The sequence below is a fragment of the Halichondria panicea genome, chromosome 4 (assembly GCF_963675165.1).
Source record: "Halichondria panicea chromosome 4, odHalPani1.1, whole genome shotgun sequence".
NCBI lineage: Eukaryota > Metazoa > Porifera > Demospongiae > Suberitida > Halichondriidae > Halichondria > Halichondria panicea.
In genome coordinates this window covers 2805758-2822477 of record NC_087380.1, presented here as the reverse complement: position 1 = coordinate 2822477, position 16720 = coordinate 2805758, and the positions used below count along the sequence as shown (strand labels likewise).

Below are 16720 nucleotides of genomic sequence, written 5' to 3'. Positions count from 1 at the left end.
CAGTGATATAGGCAATGCCTGCATGTAGACGACATGGGTATTACTGTATATACATGTAAACAGGGCAACACTGATAGCCGGTAGCTACAGAACATATGGGTGTATAGCTAATATACAGTGTGAAGTGGACATGTCTGGTACACAGGGTGCCTAGCCTATCTGCTACATTGAGTCATAAACGCGTGCCCTGCACTGTGTCCATCGGAAATCTCACAGAGAGCACAAAGTTGCTAAAATCGATGCACGTAGTAAAGTGTAATTCGAAGGGGCCGTGCCCCTCACCTTGGTTAGGCACTTTTAAGGTTTCAGCACCCCCGAGACGTCATTTAGTGAGTAGCTGAGGGTGTACGCTACAGTTCAACCTCATCGTGTCCCGATATAGGTGTCATCCTGCAGTACGTTCCAAGGTACTTTGAGGTTGCCGAAAACATAGAATCTCTTGCTTATTCCGGCCATTATGTGGAAAAGGGGAGGGGTTTCACTGGGGTATTGGGGTATGGCTGGATTGGGTTACCAATGGGGGAAAAAGGAGCCTAAGTTGAGGCCAGTGGGTGAGAGCGTGTTACAGAAATCTGCACGTGAATCGGGCGAGGTAGCAGAGATTGACATTTTAGCGAGAATCATTCAGCACATGCATGCAGGTAAATGGTTAGCAGCATTATGTACGTGGACAGTATATATAGGGTGTGCTGCACACTACATTAATTATTACCTGTGTTTCTAGTGAGCTAAGAGCCTCCAGCAATGTAGGTATGAGAACAGCCACATGGGGCTTGAGGAGAGGACCCTGAGGGAAGATCAAATTTGTACACATGGCAGTTAAATAAACAGCATTCCATAAACCAAATGGCCTGGTAACAATTACACCCATATATACAACATGCACAGCATCTTTTTAAAGTAGCCATGCACACACTGAGTTTGGTCTAATAAACCATTTATAGATATGAGGTAGACAAAGTACTACAATCACATGTACACAGTCAGTAATAATGGAAAAACTTACAGCATTCTGTGAGACCTTTAGAATGGTGACAAGGCTGTAGAAAAAAACATAAACACGAAGTTCAGGTGCCCACTTAATGACAAACCTTATGGCTTTCACTTCATCTGAAGGGTTTGTCATTCCCTTATCCAACAGCAGAGGTAGAATAGCTTGAATAACTTGTGTGCCTGAAAGAATACATTAATTTTGGTGTCTAAATGAAGATGACATATACCGCTAGTTAGCAAACATTTGAACCCATTCATATCCCATGGACACAGATATGTAGCTGACTATACATGAGTGTACCTGTTTTGGACATGGTGGTGCCGTCACATGCTCTCACTGTCAACTTGTGGAGTGCTTTGCAAGCAGTGGCAGCTGCCTTACGGACTGACTCCTGCATGCAAGCAATCAAAGTACACCATGCAGTGAATGTGTTCTCAAGTAGGAACAAAAAAGGCTTAAAGGAACTTGAATATAGCTTATAAGGTAAACAGCTTTATAATTGTATGAAAACCCCTAATAACATAACTAATAATAATTGTAGGAAGACGTTGGATCATCCATGAGAGGTACCTTGATATCGTCGAGCACTCTCAGACACATTTCCCACAGCTCAATCAAGTCATCCACAATTTCTCCAACTTGTCTGCCCGACAGGAGGTCACTAAGAGCCATGCAGCTGTGTGGGAGGATAATAAAGTTTATATAGTGGGAGGAAAAGGTATACGTTATATACTATGCATTCATAGAAACAAGCGGTTTTAGAGAATAATGATTTTTTTAACCTTATTATGCAAAATTCACATCACATACTATGCACAAGTACAACAATAGAGAGAATCTGTATACAGCCCAACTAGGACCTTCTACCAATTCTGTTAGCTTATCAACACTGCATGCATGTATACACACAAGGCTTGTACAGAATCCCAAATTCGATAAGCTCAATTAGCTCTAGCCAAATAGGCTATAGGTGTTCTTTACTGTGTGATGGGGGAGTACTAGCTGCCCCATTAGCTATATATTCAACGTAGCATGCCAACACACATTTTTGTTAGCAATTGTTCAGGTATACTGATTGAAAAACCTTTCCTTAAGCTCCAAGTTGACCAAGCTATATACTTATCAAAAAATACAGGTCAGTTACAGTTTATACTCAGTGTAAATCAGCTACACAATAGGGTTATATTAATGCAGGGAGGAATTTCAATGGTTCCTGTATTTCCACTCCTGCTAGTGACCATCTTGTTGTGTCCTCTCTCCCCTGAGGCACAGAAGTACTACGTCACTCCCACCCCACCCCCCAATCCTGACTGTCCTTTGGACCAGCCTTGTCACACTCTGAGCTACTATGCCAGCAATGCATCGTCTCTTTTCAATGATAGAGAGAATGTATCTCTGCTATTTCTAGACGGTGTTCATAACTTGGATATATCTCTGGTAATTTCTCAAGTGCAGTCTCTGACTATAGAAGGTGTGAATGGATTGTTTAACAATGGAACCCCTCGTGCATCAATCCAATTTAACCAAGCCTTCCCTTTGCAACTTAAACTACTTGAAGTCAAAAATATCAAACTACTACAAGCTATTCTGAGCCTTTTTAATGTTGAATGGTTTATAAGCCAAAACACATTCTACGAGGACTCAGCAGTTTATATATTGTCAGCTACTGCCAAACGAGTTCATATAACAGGATCAAATTATTTGAGAAGTTACTTGGCCTTTAACTTTCCTGGCAATAATTTCACAACTGTGCATATAGCTAATACTGCTTGTCTTGATGCAGCTTATTATGCTTGCTTTGGTTTACTAACATCAACTGATGTACACGTCCTCATAACAAACTCTATATTTGAGAACAATGTATTAGGTGTTGTAATTAGAGTCAATGGCGAAAGAAATGTGCAGCTGAAACTGGAAGTTATGGACTCACAATTTATCAAGAATCAAGCAGCTTGCTATTCACAACATTCTGGTGGTAATCACTCTGTTTTATTTCGAAATGTTTCGGTAATCGATAACCAAGCTAAAACAACCACAGGTGAAAGTGTGGCTATATTTGGTCCAGCAACAGTTACTATGGAGAATTGTTTGTTTAATAATAACATGGCTGGGTTAGTACTACGACTTCAATTTGTTGAGCTGTACTTTATCGGGAACACAACATTTTCAAACAATATTGGAAACAGTGGAGGAGCAATATTGATGATCAACACAACAATCTGGTTAAGCAATGGTACACACATCAGCTTCATCAACAACAGTGTCAGCGAAGTGGGTGGAGTTATATGGGTTACACCATATGATCCCCTACCCCCTTTTTACTCTTCTATAACAGCCTACCCTCCATGCTTTTACCAACTAACATTCGACCTAGCAGAACCACTAGACAACCAGACACTTCCCATCTCAGTAACTTTTTCAGGCAACAAAGCTCGAACAGGAGGACATGACATTTATGGTGCAGCTTTACAAAGCAACTGCAAAATGACACCTAACAGACAAATTAGTAGCTACATGGTGCAAGATAAAATCTTTCAATTTGATACTCGTACATTGTCTTCGATTTCCAGTAGCCCTAAAAGAGTATGTCTTTGCAAAAATGGAGTGCCAGTGTGTGTTACTGATATCAGTGTGTATAACACCTTTTCCAATTTGTTTGGCAATCAGACTAAGTTTTTGTATAACTATCATAATATATCAGCCACTCCTGGAGAGAAGTTTAATTTAACTGTCGCGCTTGTTGGAAATGATTTTGGCTTAGTCACAGGAGGTGTGTACGCCTTGGATAGAACCGGAGAAGATGCAAGTTTTTTGTTTTCTCCTGGAGAAAAATTACAGCAGATTACTGATCTCCGCTGTACAGATATTGAATATGCAGTACATCCAGTTAGTGAAAACATAACAACTGTGGAATTATTACTTGCTACGGACAGCATTTCAGCATCCATACAACTTGTCATGTTTCAGCCCTCATTAGCCGTTGATTATCCCATGTCCATAAGAAAGTACATCAATGAAAATGAAATTACTGCCCAGTTTTTAACTGCTCCAGTGTTCGTCAGGATAACCATTCTTCCTTGTCCTTTAGGGCTGATCTTAACTCAGGAAAAATTTGACCGATGTCAATGCAAACCAGAGCTAAATGAGTTTGTTGAAAGTTGTGCAATTATTAATAAAATCGGTGTGTTGTATCGAAATGGAACCAATTGGATTGGAACATCTCCATATAACAACTCTACTATTATAGCAAACAAATTCTGTCCTTTTGGTTATTGGAAGTCAGAAAAGCTCGGAATAAGTCTGGACAATCCTGACATCCAATGTGCTCTCAATCACAGTGGTGTTCTCTGTGGAGGCTGTCCACCTGGTCTCAGTCTGGCTATCGGCAGCTCTAAGTGTATAGATTGTCCTGACAACAATGGTGTTGCCTTGTTAGTAGTGTTCATTGTGGCAGGTGTGGCTCTTGTATTGTTCATCAAACTACTAGACATCACTGTTGCTCATGGAACTATAAATGGACTGATTCTCTACGCTAACATCATCTGGATTAATCAGGGAATATTTCTTCCAGTTTTCAGTGAAAAATTAGATCAAAACCTTTCAAACTTGTACTATTTCTTGAGATTATTTGTTTCATGGCTAAGCCTTGATTTTGGCATTGAGACATGCTTCATCGAAGGATTGGATGCTTATGGTAAAACTTGGCTGCAGTTTTTGTTTCCTATTTACCTGTGGTTAATAGCACTGTTTATTGTTGTGTTATGTCATTACTCTACCAAGGCAACAAAATATTTTGGACACAATGCAGTGGCTGTGTTAACTACACTGCTTATGTTGTCGCATACAAAACTCCAGCGGACTATTGTCCTCAGTCTTGGAGTAACACAGCTAGACCAGTTCAATCCTAATGACACGCAACTAGTTTGGACATTAGATGGTAATATCAAATACTTTTGTAGCTTTCACGCATTTCTTTTCTTCGTAGCACTAGCTGCAGCTGTATTTCTGTGTATACCATTCATTCTGGGCCTTCTCTTTGTGGGTCATCTTCACAGGCTACCTTGTGCCTCTATTGCTAGACGGATTAACAAAGCAAAACCTCTACTAGACACGTTCACTGGACCACTGAAGGCTAAGCGTCAGTATTGGGTGGGTTTGACATTTCTTGTTCGAGTAATTCTAGTGGTACTAACTGGGATCTTTGAGACATTTAACCCTACAATTAATATTGACCTAGTTATTATTCTGTCTGCTCTTCTTTGCCCAGTTGTCATTGAAGTATACAAGAAACGATACTTGTGTCTGCTTGAGTTAGCATTTCTAATTAACCTGGTAATTCTTGGTGTTGCATTCTTGTCAACAGATGAGCTTGAAAGTCGTGTTGTGTGTACGTGCATATCGGTCGCAATAAGCTTCTTGATCTTTGTGGGTATTGTAGTCTACCATCTGTACTTGATTATAAGTAAGCGTTACAAAGCACAAAAGGTGCTGGAACCAGAAAACACCATCCAACAACAACCAATAACGACATTCACAACATCCGATGTTGACATAGATGATTTTCATACTACGTCAATGCTAGAGCTTCGTGAAGATCTTCTGGAGAGCAATTACAAGAAACTGACTTAAGACATAATTTGTGCATGCTGCATAGCTGTGACACTGTGTGAGTGTGTATCTATAGACTTGCATGTTTGAAAGTTACACTGTGTTGATAATTATTGTAATTACAGCCGATTACTGATCTAAACTGTACAGATATTGAATATGCAGTACATCCAGTTAGTAATTACACAAAGACTGTTGATCTAATACTTTCTACAGATACTAATTCAGCATCCACACAACTTGTCGTGTTTCAACCCTCATTAGCCTTTGATTATCCCAGATCTATAAAAAAGTACCTCAATGAAAAAGAAATTACTGCCCAGTTTTTAACTGCTCCCGTGTTCGTCAGGATAACTATTCTTGATTGTCCTTTAGGGCTGATCTTAACTCAGGAAAAATTTGACCGATGTCAATGCAAACAAGGACTAACAGAATTCGTTAAAAATTGTCAGGCTATTAACAATACTGGTGTGCTGTATCGAAATGGAACCAGTTGGATTGGAACATCCCCATTTAACAACACTACTATTTTAGCAAACAAATACTGCCCTTTTGGATACTGTAGGTCAGATAAACTCGGAGTCAATCTGGACAATCCTGACATCCAGTGTGCTCTCAATCACAGTGGTGTTCTCTGTGGAAGTTGTCTACCTGGTTTCAGTCTGGCTATCGGTAGCTCTAGGTGTATGGAGTGTCCTGACAACAATGGTGTTGCCTGGATATTAGCGTTCATTGTGGCAGGTGTGGCTCTTGTATTGTTCATCAAACTACTAGACATCACTGTTGCTCATGGAACTATAAATGGACTGATTCTCTACGCTAACATCATCTGGATTAATCAGGGAATCATTTTTCCTGTTCTCAGTGAACAAGAAGATAAAAATCTTTCAAAGTTTTACACTTTCTTGAAAGTGTTTGTTGCATGGCTAAACCTCGATTTTGGCATTGAGACATGCTTCATCGAAGGATTGGATGCGTATGGTAAAACTTGGTTGCAGTTTGTTTTTCCTATTTACCTGTTGTTAATAGCACTGTTCATTGTTTTGCTATGTCATTACTCTACCAAGGCAACGAAGATTTTTGGATACAATTCAGTGGCTGTGTTTAACTACAATGCTCATGTTGTCATACACAAAACTCCAACGAACTATTGTCCTCAGTTTGCAATTCTCAAAGCTAAGTCAATTCAATCCAAATGACACACAACTAGTTTGGACATTAGATGGTAATGTCATGTACCTACAAAACTGTCATATACTTCTTTTCGTTGTGGCAGTAGCTGTATCAATCTTCCTGTGTCTACCATTCATCCTAATCCTTCTCTTTGCGGGTCACCTTCACAGGCTACCTTGTGCCTCTATTGCTAGACGGGTTAACAAATCAAGACCTTTATTGGACACGTTCACTGGACCACTGAAGGCTAAGCATCAGTATTGGGTGGGTTTTACATTTCTTATTCGAGGTGCGTTAGTGATACTAGCTGCATTCCTTGAAACAGCTTATCCAACAGTTAATATTGACCTGGTTATAATTATGTCAGCTCTTCTTTGCCCAGTAGTTGTTAAAGTATACAGGAAAATATATTTGGGTGTGCTTGAGTTGGCATTTCTAATTAACTTGGTAATTCTTGGTGTTGCATTCTTGTCGACAGATGAGCTTGAAAGTCGTGTTGTGTGTACGTGCATATCGGTCGCAATAAGCTTCTTGATCTTTGTGGGTATTGTAGTCTACCATCTGTACTTGATTGTAAGTAAGTGTTACAAAGCAAGAAAAGTGGAAGAACCAGAAAACACAATCCAACAACAACCAACAACAACAGTCACAACATCCAATGTTGATATGGGTGATTTTCATACAACGTCATGGATAGAGTTTCGTGAAGATCTTCTGGACAGCAATTAAAGAAACTGGCTTGAGACTTAATTTGTGCTTTCTTAGAAGTGTGTAGTTCTAGCTGTGACACTGTGTTGATACTGTATAGTTTCACATGCACCCATATAAACGTGTAATTATTTCCCTATATTTTTTATGAGATTAAGTTGAGACTATTGATGGTAAATGGGTGAGCTAGCATGCATGCACAGAGTAATCACAATAAGCAGATGTATCCTACTATCATAGTACAAGCTACACAATAATTATTATTAATTCTTTATACATTAGCAGCTATATAGCTCTCAAGACTATAATCAAGGCTCTTGATTGTAGTTCCACTCCTGCTGGTGACTATCTTGCTGTGTCATCTCTCCCCTGAGGCACAGGAGTACTACGTCACTCCCACCCCACCCCCCAATCCTGACTGTCCTTTGGATCAGCCTTGTCACACTCTGAGCTACTATGCCAGCAATGCATTGTCTGCAATATCAGATACTTGGATACCCCCTTTTATTTTGGCACTAGCTGTACTGTTATTTCTGTGTCTATACCATCACCTTTAGGCTAATTCTTCTCTTTGCGGATCATCTTCACAGGCTACCTTGTGCCTCTATTGCTAGTCGAGTAATAACACCTCTACCGGATATATACACTGTAACACACAGGGCTATACTGAAGACTAATAGCATCAGTATTGGTTAGGTTTAACAATATTTTCTTATTCGAGCATGTATGGTAACACAGTTGCATTAGTCAATCCTCCAGTTAAATATTACGTGTTACAAAGCAAGAAATAATGGTACAAGAAGCAGAAACATAATCCAACAGCAACCATTATAGTGATAACAGATAATGCTCACCCGGTATACTATACAACATAGACAAATCTACGAGAAAAGCTTCTGGACCGCAATTATAATAACCGACTTTAAGACTTGAACTCAAGGAGACAGAATGCTTATAATGTGTGACCTTTATAATATTGATTTTATTATAATTTACACCACCATGACAAGTCAACTAATCAATTTGCACAAAGGAGGAAATGCTTTACCATTGCTATACATCTGTTAAACAATACTCACATGACATACTACTCATTGCTTTGCTGTTGTTACACACAATATACTGCATGCATGTATAGGGCATGCAATGTCATGTGCCCATGCATGTTTGTTTAGTGAGCCATTGTTCAGTTGATAATCAGCACTTACGTGATTGGAAGATCTTCTGTGCTTATAACCAAACTAAAGCAGAGCTAAAAGTTGACTAAGCCACAACACAGGTCAGTTACAATTTACATACTATAAATCAACTACAATTACTTATAATATGAATTTATGCAGAGAGCAAAGTCAATGGTTCCGGAATTTCCTCTCCTGCTGGTGACCATCTTGTTGTGTCCTCTCTCCCCTGAGGCACAGGAGTACTACGTCACTCCCACCCCACCACCCAATCCTGACTGTCCTTTGGACCAGCCTTGTCACACTCTGAGCTACTATGCCAGCAATGCATCATCTCTTTTCAACAATAAAGATAACGTATCTCTGCTATTTTTAGACGGTGTTCATAGCTTAAATACATCTCTGGTAATTTCTCGAGTGCAGTCTCTGACTATAGCAGGTGTGAACGAATCACTCGATGATGGAAATCCTTGTGCCTCAATCCAATTCGACAATTTGCAAGTGATCGATGTTTCAGTACTGACAGTCGAAAATATTAACTTACAGCGATCGAATCTGACCACAAGCAACGTTAAACGGTTTATAAGTCAAACTGCAGTTTATGAGGAGTCAAAAATTTCTATAATAGCAGCTACGGAAATCAGCATCAATAATACTATGTTTCTGACGGAAACTTACTTTAACGCCTTTAACCATTCCACGACTATGCAGATAGCCAACACTGTTAGCCTTGGTACATTGTTAGGTTTCACACTATTTACTAATAACACGAAAATCAGCATAGCAAACTGTACATTTGGTGACGAGAACACTTTGGTATTTCTGATCAATCGCGATTCCAACATAACAATTCTCGATTCAAGATTCTTCAACAACACAGTTGGTTTCGCACTACTCTATCAAAATAATGAACAAAATTTGGATTTGAAAATTGAAAACTCTCAATTTATCGGAAATCAAGTAGCTTTTTTTAATGCACCAAACACCTTTAGAAGCTCTCTGGTACGTTTTAACATTCTACTTCGGAACGTATCAGTCATCAGTAACAATAAAAATAACTTTGCAAACGAAGCAGCTGCCAATGGAATTGTAACTATAACAGGTCCAGCAATGCTTAATATAGACAGTTGCTTATTTGACAACAACACTGGCGTGACAGTATTACAGTTATTAGATGTTGATTTGTATTTTCTTGGAAACACGACATTTTCGAATAATACTGGAATCAGTGGAGGAGCCATGGTTCTGAGCAACACAACAATGTGGTTGAATAATGGTACACACATCAGCTTTATCAACAATACAGCGAGTGAAGTGGGTGGGGCCATATTGATTACACCAGAACTTCTGTTAGCTTTATTCGCCTCTCAACTGGGCATAGCCTACCCTCCATGCTTTTACCAACTAACATTCGACCTAGCAGAACCGCTAGACAACAAGACAATTCCAGTGTCAGTAACCTTTTCAAGCAACAAAGCTCAAATAGGAGGAGATGATATCTATGGTGCTGCTTTACAAAACAACTGCAAAATGACACCTAATAGACAAATTAGTAGCTACATGGTGCAAGATAAAATATTCCAATTTGATACTCGTACATTGTCTTCGATTTCCAGCAGCCCCAAAAGAGTATGTATTTGTGAAAATGAAGTGCCAGTGTGTGTTACTGACAGCAATCTGTTAGATACTGCCAATAACTATCTCAATGTATCAGTCACTCCTGGAGAGAAGTTCAATTTGAGTGTTGTACTTGTTGGAAATGATTTTGGCTTAGTCACAGGAGGTGTGTATGCCTTGGATAGAACCGGAGAAGACGAACGGTTTTTGATTTCTCCTGCACAGAACTTACAGCAGATTACTGGTCTAACCTGTACAGATATTGAATATTCAGTACATCCAGTTAGTGACTACACAGGGACTAATGAAAGGCTACTACTTTCTACGGACAGTATTTCAGCATCCACCCAACGTGTTATATCTCGAAGGAAATTTTTTTTGGCTCTTTATACGAGATCTGTACAACGATACTTAAGCGAAGCTGAAATTACTAACTTTATTCTAACTGCTCCAGTGTTTATCGGGATAGCCATTCTTCCCTGCCCTTTGGGTCTGAGTTTAACTAACGATACGTACAAGACATGCCAATGCCAGCCAGAAATATCAGAATTCGTTGAAAGCTGTGCAGTTATTAACAACATTGGTATATTGTATCGAAACGGAACCAGTTGGATTGGAACATCCCCATTTAACAACTCTACCATTATAGCTCACAAGAACTGCCCTATTGGTTACTGCAAGCCAGAGACACTCGGAGTCAATCTGGACAATCCTGACATCCAGTGTGCTCTCAATCACAGTGGTGTTCTCTGTGGAGGCTGTCCACCTGGTCTCAGTCGGGCTATCGGCAGCTCTAGGTGTATAGATTGTCCCGAAAACAATGGTGTTGCCTTGTTAGTAGTGTTCATTGTGGCAGGTGTGGCTCTTGTATTGTTCATCAAACTACTAGACATCACTGTGGCTCATGGAACTATAAATGGACTGATTCTCTACGCCAACATCATCTGGATTAATCAGGGAACATTTTTTCCTGTTCTTAGTGAACAAGCAGATCAACATTTTTCAAACTTGTACTATTTCTTGAGAGTATTTGTTGCATGGCTAAACCTTGATTTTGGCATTGAGACATGTTTCATCAAAGGATTGGATGCTTATGGTAAAACTTGGCTGCAGTTTGTTTTCCCCACTTACCTGTGGTTAATAGCACTGCTCATTGTTTTGCTATGTCGATACTCGACCAGAGCAACTAAGATTTTTGGTTATAATGCAGTGGCTGTGCTGACTACATTGTTAATACTATCATACACAAAACTCCAACGGACTATTGTCCTCAGTTTAGGAGCATCAGAGCTAAGCCAATTCAATCCTAACACCATACAAGTAACTTGGAGGTTAGATAGCAATATCGAATACTTCGGAGATCCTCATGCATTTCTTTTCGTTATGGCAATAGCTGTATCATTCTTCTTGTATCTACCATTCATCCTAATCCTTCTCTTTGCTGGTCATCTTCACAGGCTACCTTGTGCCTCTATTGCTAGTCGGGCTATAAAGTCAAGACCTCTACTGGACACGTTCACTGGACCACTGAAGGCTAAGCATCAGTATTGGGTGGGTTTGACATTTCTTATTCGAGGTGTTCTAGTGGTAACAGCGACTTACCTCGAGGTAGTTAATCCAACCGTCATTATTGGCCTAGTTGTTATTGCCTCTGCTATTCTTTGCCCAGTTGTTGTTACAGTATACAGAAAAAGATATTTGTGTTTGCTTGAGATAGCGTTTCTTTTGAACTCGATAATTCTTGGTGTTGCATTTTTGATAACAGATGAACTTGAAAGTCGTGTTGTGTGTACGTGCATATCGGTAGCAATAAGCTTCTTGATCTTTGTGGGTATTGTAGTCTACCATCTGTACTTGATTGTAAGTAAGTGTTACAAAGCAAGAAAGGTGCAAGAACCAGAAAACACAATCCAACAACCATCAAAGACAGCTACAACATACAATGTTGATATGGGTGATTTTCTTACAGAGACATGGCTAGAGCTTCGTGAAGATCTTCTGGGGAGCAATACCTGAAATTAAAGACTTACGCCCTGTTTCAATATGTTCTAGTGTCAATAGCATTAGTCGTTGACTACGATAATTTTTTAGCTGCGACACTGTGTAAGTGTGTATTTACTTGCATGCATGCATTATATCCTTTATAATTGTACTATAGATAATAGTGTTGCTGTGGTGCGAGTGTGTTTGCTTTGGGTAAAAATTTTGCACTGCATGCAGCTGTGAAATTGTTAGTACATGCAGCATAGTTGCATGCTATGCTATATACATACATTTCATTATGCAACATTCACATGACATTGCATGACTTGCTGTTACAATAAATATATTGTATATATATGGCACTGTCTATCCATATTTCTCTTTATATAGTATTCACATTGTTCAGTGATTCATTTAATCATCACTAGGTTTGGATGACCTGCATGGAGTGTTAACAAAGCAGCCTAAGCAGAGCTACAAGTTTACCAAGCCACGACACAAGTCAGTTACAATTAACATACCAGATCTACACAATTATATAATATTTATGCAGGTAGCATGTCAATGGTTCGGGTGGTTCCACTCCTGCTAGTGACTATCTTGTTGTGTCCTCTCTCCCCTGAGGCACAGAAGTACTACGTCACTCCCACCCCACCCCCCAATCCTGACTGTCCTTTGGACCAGCCTTGTCACACTCTGAGCTACTATGCCAGTAATGCGTCGTCTCTTTTCAATGATAGAGAGAATGTATCTTTACTATTTTTAGACGGAGTTCATAATAATATTATGGATATATCTCTGGTAATATCTCGAGTGCAGTCTCTGACTATAGCAGGAGTCAATGAATCACTGGACGATAAAAACCCTCGTGCCTCAATCCAATTCACCTTGCGAATGACCAATGTTTCAGTACTCACAGTCAATAACATCCAATTACAATCTGATCTGATAATTTGCCATGTTGAGTGGTTTATATGTCAAGACACAATATACGAGAACTTAACAGTTTCTATATTTTCGAGTACTACCAAAGGAGTTCTTATAACAGATTCAACTTTTCTGAGAAGTGACATCGTCGCACATTTTTCTGGCACTCATTCCACGACTGTGCAGATAGCTAACACTGTTAGTCAAGGCTCACGTTCAATGTATAGTGCCTTTGATTTTACAATTCTTACTAACACGGAAATCAGTATAGTAAACTCTACTTTTGGTAACAAGAACTACGGATTGGTATTTAACGTTGAACGTGATACATACATAACAATTACCAACACAACATTCGTCAACAATGAATTTGGTTTTTATATTACAAAAGAAAACTATCAGGGTAGGGAACAAACCATGGTGGTACTGAACATTGAGACCTCTCTATTTATCCAAAATCAGGTCTCTTTCTATTTTTTTAACTCTGACACCATGGAAAACACTCCAGTAGGTAACTACTCTATTCTATTTCGAAACATTTCAGTGATCAATAACTTTGCCAATGGAGCAGCTGCCACAAGCTTTGCCAATGGAGCAGCTGCCACGAGAATTGTCACTATAAGAGGTCCAGCAACACTTAATTTAGACAGTTGCTTATTTGACAACAACATTGGGGCGACAGTATTACAGTTATCAGATGTTGATCTGTATTTCCGTGGAAACACAACATTTTCGAACAATGCCGGAATCAGAGGAAGAGCTATGGTGATGATTAACACTATGATGAGGTTGAATATTGGTACACACATCAGCTTCATCAACAACACCGCTAGTGAAGTGGGCGGAGCTATATGGGTTACGCCAGAAGTTTCTCCAACTATTTCCAACTCTCTAACTCGCTACCCTCCATGCTTTTACCAACTAATTTTCAACCTAGCAGAACCACTAAACAACCAGACTCTTCCAGTGTCAGTAACCTTTTCAGGCAACAAAGCTCGAACAAGAGGAGACGATATCTATGGTGCTGCTTTACAGAGCAACTGCCAAATGACACCTAACAGACAAATTAGTAGCTTCATGGTGCAAGATAAAATTTTTCGATTTCATAATCGTTCCTTGCTTTCGATTTCCAGCAACCCCAAAAGAATATGTCTCTGTCAAGATAAAGAGCCAATATGTGTCACTAACTATCTCAATGTATCAGTCACTCCTGGTGAAAAGTTCAATTTGAGTGTTGCACTTGTTGGAAATGATTTTGGCTTAGTCACAGGAGGTGTATACGCTTTGGATACAAGCGGGGAGGATGTCAGTTTTTTCTTTTCTCCAAGAGAGAAACTACAGTCAATTACTGATCTACGCTGTACAGATATTGAATATTCAATACATCCAGTTAGTGAAAACTCAACAACTGTCGAACTATTACTCGCTACTGACAGTATTTCAGCGTCCATACAACGTATTCTATTTCAGAGACAAGACGTATTAACTGAATATCGCAGTTCTATAAAACAATACATGCAAAAAAATGAGATCACTGCACAGCTTTTAAATGCTCCAGTATTTATTAGGTTGACTATTTTCCCCTGCCCTTCAGGGATGAATTTAACTGAGGAAACTTACAATACATGTCAATGCCAACAAGGGCTAACAGAATTCGTTAAAAATTGTGAGGCTATAAACAATACTGGTGTGCTGTATCGAAATGGAACTAGTTGGATTGGAACATCCCCGTTTAACAACACTACTATCTTAGCAAACAAATACTGCCCTTTTGGATACTGTAGGTCAGATAAACTCGGAGTCAATCTGGACAATCCTGACATACAATGTGCTCTCAATCACAGTGGTGTTCTCTGTGGAGGCTGTCCACCTGGTCTCAGTCGGGCTATCGGCAGCTCTAGGTGTATAGATTGTCCCGACAACAATGGTGTTGCCTTGTTAGTAGTGTTCATTGTGGCAGGTGTGGTTCTTGTATTGTTCATCAAACTACTAGACATCACTGTTGCTCATGGAACTATAAATGGACTGATTCTCTACGCTAATATCATCTGGATTAATCAGGGAATATTTTTTCCTCTTCTCAGTGAACAAGCAAATCAAAACCTTTCAAACTTGTACTATTTCTTGAGAGTGTTTGTTGCATGGCTAAATCTCGATTTTGGCATTGAGACATGCTTCATCAAAGGATTGGATGCTTATGGTAAAACTTGGCTGCAGTTTGTTTTCCCCACTTACCTGTGGTTAATAGCACTGCTCATTGTTTTGCTATGTCGATACTCGACCAGAGCAACTAAGATTTTTGGTTATAATGCAGTTGCTGTACTGTCTACATTGTTTTTGCTATCATACACAAAACTACAACGGACTATTGTCCTCAGTTTAGGAGCATCACAGCTAAGCCAATTAAATCCTAACAACATACAAGTAACTTGGAGGTTGGACAGCAATATCAAATACTTTGGATACCCTCATGCATTTCTTTTCCTAATGGCACTAGCTGTACTGGTATTTCTGTGTCTACCATTCATCCTAATCCTTCTCTTTGTGGGTCATCTTCACAGGCTACCTTGTGCCTCTATCGCTAGCCGGGCTATAAAGTCAAGACCCCTACTGGACACGTTTATTGGACCACTGAAGGCTAAGCATCAGTATTGGGTGGGTTTAACATTTCTTATTCGAGGTATTTTAGTGGTAACAGCTACAATCTTTGAGGCAGCTAATCCAACAGTCAATATTGACTTGGTTGTGCTTGTTTCTGCTCTTCTTTGCACAGTTGCTTTAAAAGTATACAAGAAAAAATACTTGTTTCTGCTTGAGTTTACATTTTTGTTCAACTTGGTGATTCTTGGTGTTGCATTCTTGTCGACAGATGATCCTGAAAGTCGTGTTGTGTGTACGTGCATATCTGTAGCAATAAGCTTCTTGATCTTTGTGGGTATTGTAGTCTACCATCTGTACTTGATTGTAAGTAAGTATTACAGAGCACAAAAGGTGCAAGAACCAATCCAACAACAATCAATAAAGACTGTCACAGCTACAACATACGATGTTGATATGGGTGATTTTCTTACAAAGACATGGCTAGAGTTTCGTGAAGATATTCTGGAGAGCAATTAAAGATAAGAAACTGACTTAAGACTTAAATTTGTATAGATACTTATAATAGTAATTCTAGCTGTGACACTGTGTGAGTGTGATCTACTTGCATGTTTGAAAGTTTAGTTGCATGTGCATGACAATAAATGTGTGTTAAATTCACATGCACCGAATACATGCAGTCATGTCAAAATGTGTAAATAACTTATTACCAAGTTGATTGTTGACTGAGAATACATCTATCAGTTGTTTCAATTCATTCAAGTTGCATGTGCTATAGCATGCATGCATGCACAATAAAGTGATCACAATGAGTAGATGCATGTCAGTCACATGTATAACCTGCCATGAAGGGAGTAAGCAACTATACATGCCATACAAATACGTTGTTGTCTGCTGTGCACGTCACAAATACTTGCAGTCATGTAAACTGTGT

At 39.3% G+C, this 16720-nt stretch overlaps 2 protein-coding genes across 4 annotated transcripts in view; one reads left to right on the top strand and one right to left on the bottom strand.

Moving 5' to 3' along the window:
* LOC135335160 (proteasome adapter and scaffold protein ECM29-like) overlaps positions 1-16720 on the bottom strand; it is a 49390-nt gene that overhangs the window by 13921 nt on the left and 18749 nt on the right. For all 3 annotated transcript variants that reach the window (XR_010394464.1, XM_064530572.1, XM_064530571.1), the window contains exons 30-34: positions 1565-1670; positions 1295-1385; positions 1092-1173; positions 1007-1040; positions 713-787 (exon numbers count right to left, since the gene is read on the bottom strand). Coding sequence is in view for 2 of the 3 variants with exons in the window: in XM_064530572.1 (XP_064386642.1) it covers positions 713-787; positions 1007-1040; positions 1092-1173; positions 1295-1385; positions 1565-1670 (388 nt within the window). In the remaining variant the exon portion in view is untranslated. The remainder of the gene's footprint in view (positions 1-712; positions 788-1006; positions 1041-1091; positions 1174-1294; positions 1386-1564; positions 1671-16720) is intronic.
* On the top strand, positions 8614-16507 carry LOC135335161 (uncharacterized). The gene is made up of 4 exons (XM_064530574.1): positions 8614-8762; positions 8824-12381; positions 12690-12762; positions 12815-16507. The coding sequence occupies exon 4, from the start codon at positions 12820-12822 to the stop codon at positions 16303-16305; it is 3486 nt and encodes a 1161-aa protein (XP_064386644.1). The 5' UTR covers positions 8614-8762; positions 8824-12381; positions 12690-12762; positions 12815-12819; the 3' UTR covers positions 16306-16507.

Coding starts and splice junctions, on each gene's coding strand:
- LOC135335161 (XM_064530574.1), top strand. CDS start 12,820: ATGTCAATGGTTCGGGTGGTTCCACTCCTGCTAGTGACTATCTTGTTG.